The 22,280-nt window shown below is 43.8% G+C and overlaps 1 protein-coding gene across 1 annotated transcript in view; it reads right to left on the bottom strand.

Annotated features, from left to right (window-relative positions):
- LOC126232606 (trithorax group protein osa-like) overlaps positions 1–22,280 on the bottom strand; it is a gene marked incomplete at its 5' end in the record, with an annotated part of 313,958 nt that overhangs the window by 185,588 nt on the left and 106,090 nt on the right. Inside the window, 3 exons of the mRNA XM_049942808.1 lie at positions 8,067–8,306; positions 9,188–9,195; positions 17,822–17,968. Of these exons, the coding sequence (XP_049798765.1) occupies positions 8,067–8,306; positions 9,188–9,195; positions 17,822–17,968 (395 nt within the window). The remainder of the gene's footprint in view (positions 1–8,066; positions 8,307–9,187; positions 9,196–17,821; positions 17,969–22,280) is intronic.

Here is a 22,280-nt window from a genome sequence, read left to right as displayed (position 1 = left end):
TATTTTGATAATCGTACACTCAATCATCAAAACCTATAGGGTACTTCCCATTGACCTACAATCATGAAATTTCGCAAAAAGCAAGCTTTCACAGTAGAAGTAACGGGAAAAATCCGAAAATCGTTAATTTGCAATTATATCACACAAAAATATTTTTTTTGCCATTTATTATCCGACGTCAAACATGAAATGGAAACAGTCAGTTGTTCTGCTTTCAAGCTGACTGGGTCGCAGTGGTAAAATCCAAACATCAGGTGAGGAATGACTTTACTGTTTATATGACGTGTTTCGGATTTATGCACCATCTGACATCGAGGAGCGATTCCTGCGCGATGGTAAGGCTTTTTGAAGTTGTACGCGGAACAAACATTCGCAGGTCTGGGAATATTGGTTTTACATACAACTTAAACCGCCTACCTTCGTGCAGCAATCGCTCCTGGCTATCTGATGATGGATAAATTCCGAAAGCGTCATATGAACAGTAAAGTCATCCCTTGTCTGATGTTCGACTTTTATCATTGCGATTCACTCAGCCTGAATGCAGAGTTACTATTTATTGTAATAATCGTCGTCCGGCTCCCGCCTGATTTTGCTGTACATGTATATTATTGAAATTAAAACATTCTAGAAAATCTTGGAATCCCTAGGACTGACATTTTGCCAGTAGAAGTGTCGATAACAGGCAAAAACGGTCGAGAGTTTCGATTCCCAGAATAGATGAACTGTCTATAAAGGCTGTTTCAAAAAGAACTTTACAAATTTAAAAATTCATATAAATTTATTGAAGGAAGATAGAGAGCTGGGTTGAGTGCTATTTTGTAGGTAAACACATCAAGTTTTTTCTTTTAACTTAAACTAAAGCTGTTGTATGTACTTCCGTTGGTTATCCTCCACACATCCCATCGGAAGTCAATTTCTTCCCAAACCCACTGTAGTGTTGCAGGTGTAACTTGCTCAGTGGCTGCGTAAATTCTTGCTCTGAGTTCAGGTAGAGAAGCCGGCACATGAGGTACAAACGCGATACCCTTGATGAATACCCATAAAAAGAATCGAGTGCTGTCAGGTGTGGGGAACGTGGAGGCCACGAACTGGCGCATCACGGCCAATCTCTTGATCTGCTAAGCGGTCACTGAGAAAATCCCGGTCAGTACGCCAGGTAGTGGGATGGTGCACCATGTTGTATGGAGTAAACATTTCGTTCTTGGTCATCCCCATCGATCTATGGTACCAGAAATTGTTGTAACATATCCAGGTATACTATCCCATTGATGTTTCTCTTACGGAAAATAAGGGCCCGTACACTTTGTTAATGCTCAATGCACAAAAAACGTTCCGTTTAGGGCTGTCACGAACATGTTGCAATATTTGTTGTGGATTTTCACTGCCCCAACTACTACAGTTACGTGCGTTAACTTTGGCCTTTAAATGAAAAGTCGACTTATCAGAAAAACGATGATTTTGTCCAAGAAATGTTCATCCTCATGTAATCGATTTAACATATCCGTACAGAAGTTCTAGCGAAAAATTTTGTCAGTGTCTTTTATTGCTTGTACGACCGTCAATCTGTACGGTTCCAAATGTAAATGGTTTGTCTACACACGTCATATAGTCGTATGTGGTAATTGCAGTTCGCGAGATGCGCGCCGGGTCGATTTCGTAGGGCTGTTGACAAAACGTTGTCTCACTCGCTAAGCGACGTCGTCAGAAGTGCTTGGACGACCTGATGTTTCCCCATGTCTTACCGAGCACCCTATTTCTACAAAACATTTATGCCTCTCATAAAGTGTAGGCTTACCAGGAGGATCTTTAGCGTACTTAATACGGAAGTTACGTTGAACTGTTGTCGCCGACTTCGATTCTTCAAACCAAAACACACAGCTAGGACGCTCGGGTCCAGTGAAGGCAGCTATCCTTAACGCAACTGCCGCTAGCGCTCCTTACGGTGCGATTCGACACTAGCGAACTAAGCGATACAAAACTTGATGTATTTCCCTACAAACTGACACTGCAGTCGCCCCTGTATGTACTATGAATTAATTTGTATGAATTTTCAAAGTTGTAAAGTCCTTTTTGAAACACCCTGTTTGCACGGAACCTTAAGTGCGCGAGTCCTACTCACACCTGGCCAACGTTGTTGTTGTTTTTTTAATCATGACGACCCTCAGCTGCATCTCAGTGTGTTGTTAAATACGGATGGACATCACATTTCGCGTGTCCCCACGGCGAGTCAAGAGAATTTTCTAGGGATGGGACGTAATATGTCGTACTTACGCGTTCGTAACCCGTAAGAGACACTACAAACTTCAGTACCTTGTGTAAAACTGCGACTAGAAACACTTTTACATGTTAAATATATATAATTATTTAAACTGCCCTGTAACATTTTTGTTATATTCAAACAACAGGTTAGGTAAAGTAAAGTTATAAAGTGTAGAAGATATTCGAACACTTACTAGGAAATCATACTTTTTTAAAATTTGGGTTATGAATTTTGTAAAAATCATTCTATCATTAGACAACAGATGAGAATACGATTAAAATTACCAAAGTAACAGCAAAAACCTGCCGCTGGAATCGTTATAGTCAGTAAATACACTTCCTGACAAAAAGAAAGTGAAGGACCCAGAAGGGCAAGAGGAAACGAAATGAACCTTCACAGTCTGAGAAAGTATGTGATATTACTGAGTGATTACAAATCAAGTCAAATTTACAAGGAGCTTGGCAGTATGAGCCTACTTGTCAATATGACGACCTGGGTGCATGCTCTGGTTTGGTTAGGAACGACGTCATGAAGCTCTTGTATACTCTCCTGAGGCAATTTGGCCCACATTTGATGTAAATTGTCTTTATTATCGTGGATACTGGCACTGGGATGGAATCGACGTCGGAGCTGGTCACACTCATGCTCTGTAGGGGACAGATCTGGGGATCGTGCTGGGCACAGGAGTACCTCAGCATAATGCAGGAAGATCATAGAGACAAATGACTTGTGTGGGTAAGCATTGTCCTGTTGAAAAATGGCATCACGATACTGCCTCATGAGAGTTAATACATGAGGATGTGACGTATCCTTGTGCCGTCAGAGTTCATTAAGTCACTACCAGCCGTGACCTTAAGTCATACATGACGGCTCCCCACACATGACGCCAGGAGTAAAACTGCTGTGCCTCTCAAAACCATTGGTAAAATGAGACCTCTCTCCATGTCGCCGCCGTACTCGCCGACGATGGGCATTCGGGATAATGCAGAAACACGATTTATCACTAAGATGCGACGTTGTTCATCAAGCATTCTTTGCTTCCCAGTCATGGCGCCACTCAAAACGCAGCCATTTTTGTCGCGGTATAAACGCATAGGACAAACTTCCTAGTCCACTTGCTGCCAGCCTTCGACCAATGGTATGGAACAACGCAAAATGTTGCAGGGATTCCGTTTTCGTTACCTGATGACGGATGCAGATGTTAAGAGGTTACAATGTGCTTGGAACATAACACGGCGTTTCTACCTTATGATACTCAGTCTCGGTCGATCGGAAACTTGACGACGATTATGCGTGCACGCACGTTCCCACGCAGTTCAACTTTATGCTTCACAAAGCAAAATATTACATAATCTGAGCAGCCGGCGAAGGGGCCCACAATGAGCCCACTTTCAAAGTCTGTCAGGTACTGATAACAGTGTTACATGAGTATGCAGAATCTCCGTGTCCTTCGCAGGGAACACTCAACATCTCTCGCTGTTGATGCCCTTATATACCATACCAGACCTAGTTACAACACTAAACACGAACAACGGAAACGCACTTTGTGACCGTTCTACTTGTCGCAGAGAATTGTAAATCTAATCATTTACGTACCTGCCGATGTTATGTGTGTGTGTACAACCCTGATAACTTCTTCCATCCGTGAAGGCGTCGACGCGTATAAGGCGTGCGAACGGGGACCTTTGGTATAGCCATCCATGCTGCATTCACCTGATTCCAAAGTTCATTTATGTCGGTTGGCGTTGATTCAGAGCGCCCCACCTGTCGTTCCACCATGTCCCACTCATTTTGGATTGGCGACAAGTCTGGCAATATGGCCGGCTAGGGTAAAAGGCACGTGTTCGAGCAGCAACATGTGACTGCATTGTCTAATGGCGTCTGGGGTGTCGGGTAGAAAGGGTTTGGCTGCGGGTTGCAGGGTGTCATTCACGTAGGCTACACTGATCGCAGGGTCCTGGACACACGCCAGCTGTGATCTGTGGTTGTACCCAATTGCACCCCTTGAGTTGGCGCCGTATGTTACGTGCGACTGCAATCACTGTGATGCTGCTCCCCCTGTCTGCGGCGAACCAGAATGGGGCCACCATTTTCAAACAGAAACCAGATTCGTCCGAAAACGCTATTTGATGCTATTCCTGTCCCAAATGACGTCGTTCCATACGCCATTGCCGTCTAGCATGTTTCTGCACATTCGCCAGAACCGAAGAGGACCTAGATCTCTCCTGCAATGCCATTTGGACGAGGTGTGGATCTTGGATCTTCTCAGAAGGGGGATGGGGTGTTTGGGCGACGCAGCCTGACCCCTCTCATCGTGTTCTATGGCCTTCCATGAACCATTCGGCACACACCCGTTGCGCTGCCGAAACTCTTCGTCACACATGAACAGGAATTTCCGGATGTACGTATCACGTTCTCTCATGGCAACAATCCAGCACTTTCAAACTCACTTATTTGATGGTACGGTTCGCGCATACGTCTGCGAGAAATACTGAACAGCTACTGAAGTAACGCTGATCCATTGCTTTACGTTTATAGCGACAAAGCTGCAGGGACGTTTTATCGGTAGGTGGAGTTGCGCCACGATATCGATTTTGACCTTGAACCCGTGGGCCAACATGGTTCATATGTTAATCATTTCTGCAGAACATACTAATGTACATGTCCTGTGAATATGAACGTCCTGTCTCTAGTCGTTCAACGGGTTTTGTTTCTTCTGACTGTGAGTGTAGTTTTTATCTAAGTATCTCATCTTCGTATCTGTCATGGACGCAGAAACAAATTTCCAGCGTGCCGTTGATTAAAAACAGATAACAGTCACGATGATATCGATGGTAGATGCAGTTATGTAAGATTTGTCAAATGGCTGTACAAGCGGTATGGCGAGATTTTCGACTCCGTCCTCCAGTCTTTACGCAATATAATATACGGCTTGTTTTCTAACGACGTAGCTATCAACGAGACATTACACACTTACAGAAAAACATTACACCTTTGGAATTGTCTGAATTCCGATGATGGAGGCAGGATTTCGCTTACTGATTATTCGATTATAGTATTAGAACTATACGGGTACTACATCTACTTCACCCACCGCCTATCGGAAGCAAACCTGCTGCGTCATATAACTCTGAATCTGTTTGTAATGCTCAGATTAGTATGAGTGGTTTTTTACGCATGATGTGATATGCCTGTACGTGCGTTGGCTAACACTGATGTAAGGGACTTTACTGCATACCGACAAAGATATTCAGTTTATAGTTTCGTGATGCTTTACTTCTGAATGTTATTTAGTATTTAAGTGTCTATTCGTTAGAAGTCATTACATAATTCACATCTTTCCTGGTTTTTTTAATTTTTTAATTTTTTTTTATCGCTACGCAAAATTTGTAAACACTTAGATGTCCTTCAAGACATACCAATTTATTGTGTGTGTGAATTCCTAAGGAACCAAACTGATGAGGTCACCGGTCCCTATTATTGCCCACATTATATATTGAAGTTATGTTTTGTGATATATTACTGATTTAAATACTAAATATTGAATTCATCTATTTGTACTATAAAGCCCGGCATGTTACCTTCTCCTTCAAATAATATTTAAAGCGAGGACAAATTCTCGTCGCATTAAGACATGCGTGAATTTCGCTATTTTGTATGCCTTTCTCCCTATTTATGTCGGTAGCAAAAAATATTTTCAGTCGTTTCAGCTTTTGATCGATATGATCAGGTGGGAATAACTAGCGTACTTAGCGACTGTTGTTACACAATCCTTTAGTTGAGGAACTGTCACTCATGTGCTAGTTATCCGTATAAATCTAGAGTACAGTTATTGTATTTTACAAAAAGACCACTGCCAGTATCAAATTTCGTCTCTTTTAAAAGTTGTACCCGATGAAACGCTGATCAATACGGTCGATTCCTGAGCATTGGCGTTCAGTATGACGATCTATATTACTCGCACGTAACAAATGAAGCAAAAAAAAAATGAAAGTCGAAGCCGGACAGCACCGGCAAAAGGCGGCAATAAACACGGCGATATGAAGCAGCTGTACTGTTCACTTGTCGCCGGCGCGCTCAAAGCGCAGTTTCCCACAGCGCGGCGACAGAGGCGCAAAAAACAGCAGACTGGGGCAGGAGAAGGGCGCGGGTGGGGGACGCGGCGGACACAGAAACGAAAATTGGCAATGTCGGCCGGCGCCAACATGCGCGCAAATAAACGGAATTGGTCCCTGGGCGAGGGGGGGCAGCCGGCGATACAGGCTGGCGCGCACGCCGCTTCCTTCCCCGTCATGTCCGACCCGCGCTAGCGGCACGCGGTAATCGACGAGACGGCTGACCCACTGCGCGGGGGCAGCGTTTCAAGCAGACCGTGCAGCGACAGAGCTGGGCGAGCTAACTCTTTCAAAGCGGTCACCAGCTGTAACTAGTCACCTTCCACGTAACGTTTACCGCAGGCAGGTTAAGTTTGAAATTCAGGTGCAGTCTGCTATGTTGGGTGTTTGTAAATATTTGTACCACTATGCGTTCTAAGTCTGTTAAGGGGGGTAGGACGTCAAACGGGCCGACTTGGAGCAGGAGAGGCACCACAGGCTCTGAGCACTATGGGACTCAACTGCTGAGGTCATTAGTCCCCTAGAACTTAGAACTAGTTAAACCTAACTAACCTAAGGACATCACAAACATCCATGCCCGAGGCAGGATTCGAACCTGCGACCGTAGCGGTCTTGCGGTTCCAGACTGCAGCGCCTTTAACCGCACGGCCACTTCGGCCGGCAGGCACCACAGGACATTTTAATTTCCACTGTCTATACTTTTACAAGTAGATTCATAAAACTTTGTCAGCATGACCAGGAAGAATTCAGGATCCACACTCGTAGCAGCGGAAGTACAAAAACATAACAAAATAATTTTTTTACATGTGAAATTTCATCATTTTTTTCACTTACTATTGGCTGCATTTGTTGCTATAGGTACACTTTTCTTCATAAGTAAGAGAGACTGTTCGATGAATTTTGCACAGCATAAAAACCATACTTACAGGTGTCTGAAACTCTAGAATCTATTTAATTTATGAAAAAATGAATGAGTTGTTACGTTTTAAACTTTATGTTTAGAAAATAATAAAATTTTGTAGTTAATTACCTCAATTTTTACCACAGTTTTTAATAGATTTGGAAAATTCTAGAGTTTCATACACCTGTAAGTATGGTTTGTATGCTGTGCAAAATTCATCAAAGAATCTCTCTCACTTGTGAAGAAAAATGTACCTATAGCAACAAATGCAGCCAACAGTAAGTGAAAAAATGATGGAATTTCGTATCTAAAAAAATTTATTTTGTTATGGTTTTGCACTTCCACTGCTATGAGTGTGAATCCTGAATCCTTCCTGGTCATGCTGACAAAGTTTTATGAATTTATTTGTAAAAGTATAGACAATAGAAAATAAAATGTCCTATGGTGCCTCTTCTGCTCCAAGTTGGCCCGTTTAACGTCCTACACCCCTTAATTCCTTTCGTGCGGTCATGATCACATCTGAAACCGTTTTACAAAAATCACCTAAGTACGAATGATAGCTCCGCCAGTATACTTCCCTTTTATACATCGTGTACGCATATATCTGTGTACGTGTATCCAGGTAACCCATGACTTTGTCACCTCAGTGTACTTTGAAGGTGAAGTCATAAAATGAAAATATGTCACGTGATTGAGCTCAAGTGCTACCAGTGCGTGTATGATCACGTCGATGTACAGGTAGGAGAATATTAAACGCAGCCCTTCCTTTACGTACTCACCGTTGGCGTGTTCGCGGTAGGAGTCGAGGTAGTGGGAGCCGCTGTCGGGCGTGGACTCGCGGCTGTAGGCGGCTGCGCCCGCGGGGAAAACGGGCCCGCGGCTGAAGTTGACGGGTTCGTTAGCCGTCGAGAAGTCCACCGGCTCCGTCTGCTCGTCGCGCGGGGGCGCTGCCGCTGCCGCAGCCGCTGCGGCCGCCGTCGCCGCCGCCGTCAGGTAGGCGCCGCCTGGGTACATGGGGCTCGGCGCGCCGCTGCAACACAAGCAGCCGTCGCTCTTGCTGCTGACGGAGTGTGCCCTCACCATAGGCTGCTGCTTTTCTATCAAGTACGTCGCATACCCTTTTCTGTTCGATGAGTAAGCGCTTTTTCATGACTGTCACTGATTCTCGTCTTTCTTCCCCAGCTTTTCTTTCACCGCGCACCAACACCTTTTCAAAAGAGACTCCCATTTAATTAATACATTGTATCTACTGGGAATTTAAAATATTATAAGTGAAATGAAGAAAAAGGTAAGTTGGTAGTAGACAATGACTGGACGCATCTCTAAACACATCACTTACAGCCCCAATTAACGCATTACACGTATAACCCATCCCTCATTTTAAGTACAGGATGACACACGGGAGAAGGACGGTTTTTAATGAAATAATACTCAGCCAATTTTAAAATTAATGCATGTTTATTTACACAAAATCAAAGCTCATTATTTGCTATTTTAGTTAAAGTTATTTGTGAAGACTATTGGTGTCAAGGTGATGTCCATCGTTTCGAATGCTGGACTCAAATCTCTTCTCAAAATCCTCCATCACACGGACTAAAATCTCTGCAGGGATGGCAGCAATTTCTTGAATGATTGCATTCTTCAACTCGTCCAAATTTCGTGGTTTGTGGTTATAGACACAGTTCTTAAGGTACCCCCACAAAAAAAAGTCACATACTGACAAGTCGGGAGACCTGGGAGGCCAAGGAACATTGCCAAAACGTGAGATAATCCGGCCATGAAACATGCGTCTACGAATTGTCATTGAAGTGTTTGCGGTGTGCGATGTTGCCCCATCCTGCTGGAACCAAACACGTTTTAAAGGGATTCGTCGTCTTCTTAGTTCTGGTTTCAAGAATGTTTCAAGCATACGAATGTAACTAGCCGAATTAACAGTAACTGTGGCCCCGTTCTCTTAAAAAAAATAGGGTCCAATAATGCCAACAGAGCCAAGAGCACACCAGACTGTTACTTTTTCTGAGTGTAGAGGACGCTGGTGGATAAGATGTGGATGCTTTGGAGTCCAGTAACGTAGGTTTTTCTTATTCTCGGTCCCGTTTAAATGAAAATGAGCTACATCGCTCATCGATAAAATTTCATTTTCATTCGATCCCAAAATCACTTGTATTCTGTAAGCGAAGTCTTCTCGTACAGCAAAATCAGTTTCCTTAAGTTGTTCGACAATGAACATTTTGTAGGGATGGAATTTTATTTCTTTATGCAAAATTCGTGTAACCGATTCACGATTGATTCGTAACTCACTAGCATGACGTCTAGCTGACAGTCCAGGGCTTCTGACTGCCGCTTGCCCTACCCTTTCAACATTTTCTGGTGTCGTTACTCTGCGTCTCGGGCCAGGATGCTTCTTATCCAGTATGTTTCCAGTTGATCTGAAGTTTTCCACCCATCTGAGGATTGTGTTACGGCTCGGAACAGCTCCATGTCGACCGACATTAAACCACGCACGAAACAATCGCTGCATAGCAATAATAGACTCACCACTTTTCACGAAACTGTCACAGACAAACACTCGAAATTGCAAATCCCACTGCCCCATAGTGACTGAATAAATGAAATGGCGTCTTGTGTGGATAAGAACTATCCCCACCACGACCACCTCCCACCACCGCGCCCTCAGTACTACGCAGTTCAAAACCGTCCGTCTCCCATGTGTCACCCCGTACTAAATTCTATTTTGTTTCGTAGATCATACATCGGTGTTAGATGGCGGCATCTCATTCTGTATGACACATCTTACTCAGTCGAGTGCTAGTTTGAGTCTTCTTTCAGACATATGAGGCTATGGATGACATCATTTAACAATAATACTTGGACCTGATTTGCACAGAAGAAGACTAAATTTTTGCTTCCTTGAAACGTTAGTGGTAAAATAAGAAGCTGAATGAACATTTTCTTTCGAAGTGTTAACTGCAATATTCCCATTGTAGAGCAACGAGACATTCCTTCACACTACCACATACTGAACTTCCAGTGTGCTGCCATCACACGTTTTGCTGCTCATGTCAACAATTAAATATCAAAGTTGATGTATTGACTGTGAAGAAATCGTGCGAGATTGCGTCATATGTTCAATTCTCGTTATAAAATCCTGATACTTAAGTTGAAGGCACTGAGCTGTAATGATAAACTGGGAACCTGACTTAACAACTACAGAAGGATGCTGATTACAATGACGACTACAACAGCAAGATGAAAAGTATTCAAGTACTACTGACAGACTGGACAAATATAAGACGTATTTGGCTTTTAACGACGTTACGAGAATAAAATGGAAGGGGTCGAATGTTTATCTATCGCTTGTACAGAACCACACCGAGTTATAAAAACTGAGAATGGAAGGGAAACACTAGTTGAGAAGTGGAATGAGACAGAGTTGGCGACTAACCTAGATATTACTCAGCTTGTACATAAAACAAGCTATGGAGGAAACCAATAAGAAATTTGGAAATGAAATTAAAATTCAGAAAGAAGGAATAAAAAATTTAAGGTTTGGCAATGATATCGTAATTCCGTCAGACACAGCAACGGGCTTGGAATACCAGTTAAACGAAAAGGATAGTGGAATTATGTTTATACGAGTAGATGAATTAAATGAGGCAATGATGAGGGAATTAGATTAGTAAATGAGGCACTAAAAGTGTTGGCTAAGTTGTGGTATTTGTATAGCAATATAAGTGACGATTGCAGAAGTAAAGAGGATAAAAATACAGACTCGCCAAAGCTAGAAAGATTTTTCTGAAAAAGATAAATTTGTTAACATCGAATATAAATATAAGGTTATGAAGTATCTGCTGGAGCAGCTGAATACAGAAGTGAGCATCTTACCGGTCAGCCATCACTCCAGGGTGAATGGCGGACAGTGGTGGGCTCGCGCGTGCCTGGTCGAAAGGCGAAGGTGGGATCTGGCCGCGTGGCAGCTGCCTTACCCCTTTCCAACAGGTACGGGGTGCTTCCTAGTGGTGATGACATCGTTTCCGAGCCACCACAGGATGCCTCGCCTGTTGGGCCAGTGGCCGATTCTCCGGCAAGGTCCCGACAGTCACAGAGGGCGGGCCTATTAGTTATAGGGAGCTCCAACGTTAGGCGGGTTATGGAGCCCCTCAGGAAAATAGCGGGTAGGTCGGGGAAGAATGCCAGTGTGCACTCGGTGTGCTTGCCGGGGGGTCTCGTCCGTAATGTGGAGGAGGCCCTTCCGGCAGCTATTGAACGCACTGGGTGTGACCGGCTGCAGATAGTAGCACATGTCGGAACGAATGACGCCTGCCGCTTGGGTTCTGAGGCCATCCTTGGTTCCTTCCGGCGGCTGGCTGATTTGGTGAAGACAACCAGCATCGCACGCGGAGTGCAAGCTGAGCTTAATATCTGCAGCATAGTGCCCAGAGTCGATCGCGGTCCTCTGGTTTGGAGCCGTGTGGAGGGTCTAAACCAGAGGCTCAGACGACTCTGCGACTATAATGGTTGCAAATTCATCGACCTCCGTTATTGGGTGGAGAACTGTAGGGCCCCCCTAGACAGGTCAGGCGTGCACTACACACCGGAAGCAGCTACTAGGGTAGCAGAGTACGTGTGGCGTGCACACGGGGGTTTTTTAGGTTAGAGGGACCCCCCCTTGGGCGAAACGATAAAATACCTGACGGCTTACCAGAGAGAACATTATCATCGTTGATAAAGAACGTCCGTCCTCAGAGACCAAAAACAGGAAAAGTTAACGTAATATTGGTAAACTGCAGGAGTATCCAGGGCAAGGTTCCTGAATTAGTATCTCTTATTGAAGGAAATAGTGCGCATATAGTATTAGGAACGGAAAGTTGGTTAAAACCGGAAGTGAACAGTAACGAAATCCTAGACACAGAATGGAATATATACCGCAAGGATAGGATAAACGCCAATGGTGGAGGAGTATTTATAGCAGTAAAGAATTCAATAATATCCAGTGAAGTTATTAGCGAATGCGAATGTGAAATAATCTGGGTAAAGTTAAGTATCAAAGGTGGGTCAGATATGATAGTCGGATGCTTCTATAGACCACCTGCATCAGCAACCGTAGTAGTTGAGCGCCTCAGAGAGAACCTGCAGAACGTCGTGAAGAAGTTTCGTGATCATACTATTGTAATAGGGGGAGACTTCAATCTACCAGGTATAGAATGGGATAGTCACACAATCAGAACTGGAGCCAGGGACAGAGACTCTTGTGACATTATCCTGACTGCCTTGTCCGAGAATTACTTCGAGCAGATAGTTAGAGAACCAACTCGTGAAGCTAACGTTTTAGACCTCATAGCAACAAATAGACCGGAACTTTTCGACTCCGTGAATGTAGAAGAGGGTATCAGTGATCATAAGTCAGTGGTTGCATCAATGACTACAAGTGTAATAAGAAACGCCAAGAAAGGAAGGAAAATATATTTGCTTAACAAGAGTGATAGGGCACAAATCGCAGAATATCTGAGTGACCACCATCAAACGTTCATTTCTGAGGAAGAGGATGTGGAACAAAAATGGAAAAAATTCAGAAACATCGTCCAGTACGCCTTAGATAAGTTCGTACCGACTAAGGTCCAAAGCGAGGGGAAAGATCCACCGTGGTATAACAATCATGTACGAAAGGTACTACGGAAACAAAGAAAGCTTCATCATAGGTTTAAGAGTAGTCGAATCATAGCTGATAAGGAAAAGCTGAACGAAGCGAAAAAGAGCGTAAAGAGAGCAATGAGAGAAGCATTCAACGAATTCGAACATAAAACATTAGCAAACAATCTAAACAAGAACCCTAAAAAGTTTTGGTCATATGTAAAATCGGTAAGCGGATCTAAATCCCCTATTCAGTCACTCGTTGACCACGATGGCACCGAAACAGAGGACGACCGAAGAAAGGCAGAAATACTGAATTCAGTGTTCCGAAACTGTTTCACTGCGGAAAATCGTAACACGGTCCCTGACTTCAGCCGTCGCACGGACGCCAAAATGGAAAATATTGAAATAAACGATATCGGAATTGAAAAACAACTGCTATCACTTAGTAGCGGAAAAGCATCCGGACCAGACGAGATACCCTTAAGATTCTACAGTGATTATGCTAAAGAACTTGCCCCCTTTCTATCAGCAATTTATCGTAGATCTCTGGAAGAACGTAAAGTACCTAGCGACTGGAAGAAAGCGCAGGTCGTTCCCATTTTCAAGAAGGGTCATAAATCAGATGCGAATAATTATAGGCCTATTTCGCTTACGTCAATCCGTTGTAGAATAATGGAACATGTTTTGTGTTCTCGTATTATGACGTTCTTAGATAATACAAATCTCCTTCATCATAACCAACATGGATTCCGCAAACAGAGATCATGTGAAACTCAGCTCGCCCTATTTGCCCAAGAAATTCACAGTGCCGTAGACACTGGCGAGCAGATTGATGCCGTATTCCTGGACTTCAGGAAGGCATTTGATGCGGTTCCGCACTTACGTTTAGTGAAAAAAATACGAGCTTACGGAATATCGGACCAGGTTTGTGATTGGATTCAGGATTTCCTAGAAGAAAGAACACAACATGTCATTCTTAACGGTTCAAAATCTGCAGATGTAGAGGTAATTTCGGGAGTACCGCAAGGAAGCGTGATAGGACCTTTATTGTTTACAATATACATAAATGACTTAGTTGACAACATCGGTAGCTCCGTGAGGCTATTTGCAGATGACACGGTTGTCTACAAGAAAGTAGCAACATCAGAAGACTCGTATGTACTCCAGGAAGACCTGCAGAGGATTAATGAATGGTGCGACAGCTGGCAGCTTTCCCTAAACGTAGATAAATGTAATATAATGCGCATACATAGGGGCAGAAATCCATTCCAGTACGATTATGCCATAGGTGGTAAATCATTGGAAGCGGTAACGACCGTAAAATACTTAGGAGTTACTATCCGGAGCGATCTGAAGTGGAATGATCACATAAAACAAATAGTGGGAAAAGCAGGCGCCAGGTTGAGATTCATAGGAAGAATTCTAAGAAAATGTGACTCATCGACGAAAGAAGTAGCTTACAAAACGCTTGTTCGTCCGATTCTTGAGTATTGCTCATCAGTATGGGACCCTTACCAGGTTGGATTAATAGAAGAGATAGACATGATCCAGCGAAAAGCAGCGCGATTCGTCATGGGGACATTTAGTCAGCGCGAGAGCGTTACGGAGATGCTGAACAAGCTCCAGTGGCGGACACTTCAAGAAAGGCGTTACGCAATACGGAGAGGTTTATTATCGAAATTACGAGAGAGCACATTCCGGGAAGAGATGGGCAACATATTACTACCGCCCACATATATCTCGCGTAATGATCACAACGAAAAGATCCGAGAAATTAGAGCAAATACGGAGACTTACAAGCAGTCGTTCTTCCCACGCACAATTCGTGAATGGAACAGGGAAGGGGGGATCAGATAGTGGTACAATAAGTACCCTCCGCCACACACCGTAAGGTGGCTCGCGGAGTATAGATGTAGATGTAGATGTAGATGAAACGCGGACGATAAACAGTACAGGCAAGAAGTGAATTCATGTCTTTAAAACGTGATGTTACAGAACTACGCAGGTTCAGTGGTTATGCAGAGAAGAAGAGACTTAGTCGTGATAAATAGCGTGGAGAGCTTCACTAAACCAGTCTTCTAATTGAGGGCTATAATACAATAGTACTCTTTTCAGGTCAGTGCACTTGTCTCACGTTTTCCAGTATGAAGATGCCAGGAAAGCTTTGCTTACAATTCTTGATATCTTTCTACGGTTGCAATAATCTGTTCGTTAGACTAAAAAGTTTTTCCAGCTATACATTTCTTTAAATGTGAGGAAAAATAGAATTCGGAAGAGCCAAGTCTCATGAGCAGAGCGGATTCTTAACAGTTCGCTATTCAAATGCTTCAGTGTTACCATAGTCAGAGAATTTCTGTGGTCAGCTGCAATGTCTTGATGATATATTTGTTTCGTTTGCAATAGAAATCTCTAATGGCTTTTTTATCCATTTAATACAAAAACCTTAAACATTGTTGCATCCTAGAAAACACCGGCCTTAACCTTTCCTGCTGCCTGTGCGTCCTTTTTTTGTTTCTTTTTTAATGGTATTCTACCCACTGCTATGACTGTTGATTGGTTTTTCGAGTCCAGTAGCTTACTCAAGTACAATAGAAAATTTAGTTTTACTCAACTTTCAACAAATTCGGCACTTACGTTGCACAAAGTTGCCCCATGATTAATTCTTTCCTTGATATAGTTACGGCATCTGCCATTTTATACACCTTTAGTCGCCGATCGTCCAATACTATATTATGCATTATCTCGATGTTGTTCCTTGATTAAAATCCAATGCTTTAATTCTGTAATAATCGTCATATAGCTGTTTGAATAATGTAAGTGTTCACCTTGCACCTCATGTCAGTTAATTCCGACTTTAAATTGCTTACTTGTGATTGTTCACCATCCATCTCAAGACAGTTATTTTGGACTTGAAATCGGTCACATTCTAACCGCTCCGTGTCTCAGCTTGCGGTGGTAGCTCGTACGCCTTCTGTAATGACATACGTTTTACGACGTAACAGATACTCATTTAACGCCTCGCTCTTGGTTCCGGGCCAAAAAAACAAAAGGAAGGAAGTGCGAGAGGAATTTACGGCGCCTGTGACAGAGAGAGTGTCTGGCAGTTGGGCGTGCCGCACTCGGCGCTGCGGCAATGCTAATGCGCCGCTGTAAACAAGGCCCATCTCGCGCGGAGGCAGCGCGGCCTGCCTCGTTACGGCCCGCAAAAACGGCGCCGGCGCCGAACCCACCAGCCTCTCTCCTCCTTCCCCGTCGACTCTCTCTGCTGAGTCGTCCTCGTGATGGGCGCCCGTCCGCACCACTATCATTGTTCAGATGAGGCGCTAGGAGTTTTATTTCCATTGTCTCGCATCCTTATACTTTTGTACTTCTTCGCTTTCCTCGAAGAACATACCACCAGCTGAGTTAGATACCTTTTCAGTGCTACGTTTTCTTTATTTTCTAGAGGTTGCTTGTGAAAGACGCCACGTCGGTAAAACAATATACTGTATTCGGTAAAACATAGCAATTGCGCCTCTGCCAGGCACATAAATGTGATTTGCAGAGTATCCATGTAGATGTAGATGTAGATCGACGTTAATTTTAGGTATTTTGTATTTTTCTAAATATCTTCAGACTTCCATCGGTTCCATAGTCAAGGAATATAATTTGAAGTGTAGTAGTAATTAGATATATAGACCGAAGTCATTGAGCATGGGAGAAATGTCAATAGCTGATATGTAGTATCAAGGCGCTGCCATAGTAACAGGTGTGACTGAACCAGAAATGGATTTATCTTATTAAGAAGAATGTATAAAAGGTAGCACAACAAGTTTATAATTGAATGACGTTATTTCGAGGTTCGTTTGACTCCACATTAGCTACAAAATCCAATCTAATACGCTGACGCACTGTTCTTCTTGCTTCTCAATGAATTCATTACATAAATAAAGGAGACACACATGTATCACTTGATGGAAGAACTTAATACAGCAAGCTTAAAACAGGACTGATATCCAATACAATAACACTAATATAATGCATCACAAAAATAACGAAAAGAAACTAGTACAAATTGACAACGAAGTCATGGAATCATTGCCGGAGCTTGTATGCATACGACAGTTGAAGACAATGACTGGATAGACAGGAAAATAAACCCTGGAGTAAAAATGGTGTAGAATGTTTTTGATATATAGAACAGGTTTGTCAACACTAAGCTTCCAAAGTGTTCGGGGGCCCAAACTAGATACTCGATCAGTAAAAAGGGCTACCAAATGCACTGATCAGAATGCGAAATGCGAGTTGTCAGAAGAAGCAACTCCGCGGAAACTGAAAAAATAACAAAAATAGTACTAGACAATTTATATAAATCATATGTTACCTTTTCTTGCGCGAAATGAAACATTTCCGAATGACAGCGATGAATTTGGAAACGATTCGTAAAAGTTATTAGCATAGATGGGATGGACATTTCAGAGAACTTCTGAACGATCGAAACTGCTGACGCTCCAAAGTAATGTCGGCTATTTCTCATTTTTCCGTAATGGAATTACTAAGTTTGTATTGAATTATTATCTTGCGGTTCCACTGAATAATTAGGTAATGGTATTTTCCAGTTCATTTGTGAAATATGTGGACGGTTGTTATAGCTTTGTTAGTACACTAAATTGATGCCTTTTTCTATTCTACTTTTTAAGCGTCTTTTGACATGGAAACGATTATACAACCAGTCGACTATTGTTATCACAGTATGTTTTGCTTGAGACATCAAGCGACACAACAGCGAACCATTGGGTAACAGGATAATATTTCTGATACAAGGCGGCACGTCACAGAGAACTTGATTAGAGAGATTTTTTACAGTAATAATCATTTGACTGAGACTACTGGAATGATCTCGTGAGAGACAGGTTCTGACCTCGCGGGCACCCTGCTGACGCTGAGGTCCAGAGTCTGTCCCTGCGGGCTGGGCACGTGCGGACTGGCGGAGAGGTGTGGACTGGTCGCCGCCTGCGGACTGGAGCCCCGCGGACCGGCGTAGTGCGGGCTCAGGCTGCTCGCGCCGTATGCCGGGCCCTGCAACAGAACAACTTCCTACTTCATGTTGCCGTTCGGAGGCTGTGTCAGTTCCCGCAGTGGTCAAACAGCATGTGACGGATCGGACGGCAAACTGTCTCGAACGGCCTGTGAAATAATATTCTATTGGTTACAAATCATTCATCTTAGCGTCCTGTGATGGTTTTGGGACCTCATGTAGGGGACACAAGGAAGCTTTCTATACATCACAATATCTGACCACGGAAATGGTAAAAGAACTCAACAGAAACAACCAGTGAGGGTGCATGATGGAAATAAAAATATGTGTAATTAATATATCTGTGGAAGTTCTTAGCAGTCATAATGCGTAGTAACTGTGGTGGGTGTTTTCCGAATGGGGAAAGCTGAGAAACAAGTCCGTGCTGCTTATGGGACAACACGCTAAAATGACGTCATCAGAGGCTTAATCTAGTTTTGGGATCGACGGCTTGTTGGAAATTTTAAAGTCATTTGTGTTTAGTGTATGTTAACGATTGGCATAATAAGAATCCGGATTCATGTGTAGTTCGTCTGTAAGCCGATTAGCGAGTAGTGCTTGTGGTGGGGAAAGTGGCCTTTTCTGCAAGAACGCGTAACCTGCTGTACAGGCACATTAAGAATCTCTTTCCCGTCTAACAGTGGAACGCAGATTCTGTTGATGTCGGTTTATTTCGTTAGTTATGTAGCTGATAAAGTCTGGCTTCCGTATAGTGTTTATAAATTTAGTGGAAAATAAGCACTCTCAGCCGTGCCTGAGCATTGCGTTGCCAGCGATTTAAAAGACGTGCCGCGGAAAGGCCGGAAGAACATTAGGAAACAGCCTTTAGGTCCTCTTCGTGACGTAGTTGATTAGAGAGAGTGGAGAATCGCTTGGTCGCTCTTCAGTTTACCCACAGTCAGTAGCATATAACACGAGGTAATGAGGGTTGGTTATAAGATCGTTGAATGGACAACACTGAAGCTCCTATGAACTGATGTCAGGTAGAGGTTTTGATTTTAGGTTCGTGTCATATTAACCCTTTAAGTTTTGAGAATGTTTGACAAGTAGACAGAGAGGAACACACTAAGAGCAACTGAGTGTTTCTACTAACGAGAACCTCTTCAAAATGAGTTAATACCAGTATATTCGATGCGTCCATCTCAAATGTCTTCGAAGGTATCACTTTCAGTAATGTTATGGATGAATGAGCTGTGGTGGAGTTAGTGTTCCCTCACAGATGAAGGGTTGTGGCTCTTTAAGATCCTTGAGATTATTAGGAGAGCTTGGAAGCCTTGAATGAAATTCTGATGTTTAACAGGGCAGATGATTCAGCTTAACCTTTTCTCGCATGATATCCTGCGAAACATGTATGATGGCGACAGGCAGATTCATATTTATAGATTTTCGGAGTGAGTTTACACGGTACCCCACTGTAGACTGTTAACGAAGGTAAGAGTATACGGAATAGGCTTATAGATATATGAATTGATCGAAGACTTCTTAAGTAATAGAACCCTACACATAGTCGTCAGGAATGTCCCAGGGAAACGTGACAGGCTCGCTCGTATTCTTTGTAAACATAAATAATCTCACGGACAAAGTGAGCACCTATCTGTGGCTGTTTGCTGATGATGCTGTGGTATACCGTAAGGTAGTGCCGCTGAGTGATTGTAAGAGGATATAATATGACTTGACAAAATTTCTGGTCGCTGCGATGAATGGCAACTTGCTCTAAATGTAGAAAAATCAAAGTTAATATTGATGAGTAGGATAAAACAGCGTGACGTTACTAGTGTACTACTTGACACAGTCTCGTCGATTAAATATCTGACGTAACGCAGCGGAAGCCGTGTGAAATGCAAGGAGCATGTGAGGATCGTGGTAGAGAAGGTGAAAAATGTACTTCGGTTTATTGGTTCATCTGCAAAGGAGAACGCGTATAGAACACTAGTGCGATCCATTCTTGGGTACTGCTCGACTGGTTGGGTTCCCCATCAGGTCGGATTAAAGCATAGCATCGAAGCAATTGAGAGGTGGGCTGCTAGGTTTGTTATAGGTCGGTTCGATCAACAAGCGAGTGTTACGGGACGCTTCATGAACTCAAGTGGGAAGGAAAGACGACATGGTTTCGTGCAACACTATTGAGAAAGTTTAGAGAAACGCTTGAAGCTTGCTGCAGAACGATACTACTGCCGCCAACGTACATTTCGCGTAAAGACCACGACGGTAGGATAAGAGTAGTAGGGCTCGTAAAGTAATTAGGGCTCGTACGGAGGCATATAGACAATCGTTTGTCTCCCACTCTATTTGCGAGTTGAACAGGAAAGGAAATGACTAGTTGTGGTGCAAGGTTCCCTACGCCATACATCTTATGGTGGCTTGCGGCTGGGCATTTTGATCACAATAGCCATACATCAACACGATATCGACCTTTTCCGCAATTGGTAAACGGTCCATTTTAACACGGATAATGTATCACGAAGCAAATACCGTCCGCACAGGCGGAATGTACGGCGGAGTGTACGTACACTTATGCTCATAAATTAAGGATAATTGCAGAATGTGGTGCCACACAACGTGGCACTACACAAAACTGGCGCTAATAGCGTAGGCACACAGGGAACACACACGACACAGATCTGTAAGTCCACGGTATTGGTGATAAGTTGAGAAAACCGTCCCGAAACACATATGCTACAAAACGCCACTGTTTCCTGCGCATGTTCCCCGACACCAATACGAGATATGATCACCATGCGGTTCTAGGCGCTACAGTCTGGAGCCGAGCGACCGCTACGGTCGCAGGTTCGAATCCTGCCTCGGGCATGGATGTGTGTGATGTCCTTAGGTTAGTTAGGTTTAATTAGTTCTAAGTTCTAGGCGACTGATGACCTCAGAAGTTAAGTCGCATAGTGCTCAGAGCCATTTGAACCATTTGATCACCATCCACACGTACACAGGCCGCACAACGGGTTGGCATACTCTGGTTCAGGTGATCGAGCAGCTGCTGGGGTATAGCCTCCCATTCTTACACAGTGCCTGTCGGAGCTACTGAAGTGTCGTAGAGGTTTGAAGACGTGCAGCGATACATCGACTGAGAGCATCCCAGACGTGCTCGATGGGGTTTACGTCTGGAAAACAGGCTGGCCAATCCCTTCGCCTGATATCTTCTGTTTCAAGGTACTCCTCCACGTTGGCAGTTTGTTGGGGCCGTGTGTTGTCAACCATCAGGAAGAAGGTTGGACCCATTGCACCCATGAAAAGGCGGACATACGGGTGCAAAATGAGGTCGCAATACACCTGACCTGTTACAGTTCCTCTGTCAAAGACATGCAGGGGTGTACGTGCACCAATCATAATCCCACCCCACACCATCAAACCATGACCTCCATACAGGTCCCTTTTCAAAGACATTAAGGGGTTGGTATCTAGTTCCTGTTTCACGCCAAATGAAAACCCGTCGAGAATCACTGTTCAGACTATACTTGGACTCGTCCGTGAACATAACCTGGGACCACTGTTCCAATGACCACGTAGTGTGTCCTTGGCACCAGGCTTTGTGGGTTCTCCTGCGACCAGGGGTCAGTGGAATGCACCTTGCAGGTCTCCGGGCGAGTAAACCATGTCTGTTCAGTCGTCTGTAGACTGTGTGTCTGCAGACAACTGTTCCCGAGCAAGGCTACCTGCAGTACTCCGTGAACGTCTGCGGGCACTGATGGTGAGATATCGGTCTTCTTGTAGTGTTGTAAACTGTGGACGTCCCGTACTGTAGCGCCTGGACACGTGTCATGTCTGCTGGAATCGTTGTCATAATCTTGAGATCACACTTCGTGGCACGCGGAGGGCCCGTGCTACGACCTGCTGTGTTTGACCAGCCTCCAGTCGCCCTAGTATTCTACCCCTCATAACGTCATCAATATGTGTTTTTTGAGCCATTCTCAACACACAGTCACCATTAGCACGTCTGAAAACGTCTGCACACTTACTCGCTGCACCGTACTCTGACATGCATCAACACACCTCTGCGTATGTGGACTGCTGCCAGCGCCACCGTGCGACGACCGCAGGTCAGATGCACCGCCTGGTCTCACCCCGAGGTGATTTAAACCCGCAAACCGCCCACCAGGGCGTTGTTTCACCATGTATCAACATTATCCTTAATTTATGAGCATGAGTATAGATGTACATGTAGAACTGGAAATATCTCGAAATGCGAATTATTTCTGAAGGAAATACTTTTAACCTTATCATCATGTGAAACATGGGGCACCATGTGATCTCGGAGAGCAGAAACGCTTTATGGATGAGTTATTCGTAAGCATTGCAAACATG

This window comes from Schistocerca nitens, chromosome 1 (assembly GCF_023898315.1).
Source record: "Schistocerca nitens isolate TAMUIC-IGC-003100 chromosome 1, iqSchNite1.1, whole genome shotgun sequence".
Classification (NCBI taxonomy): domain Eukaryota; kingdom Metazoa; phylum Arthropoda; class Insecta; order Orthoptera; family Acrididae; genus Schistocerca; species Schistocerca nitens.
This window is presented reverse-complemented; position numbering and strand designations above follow the sequence as displayed.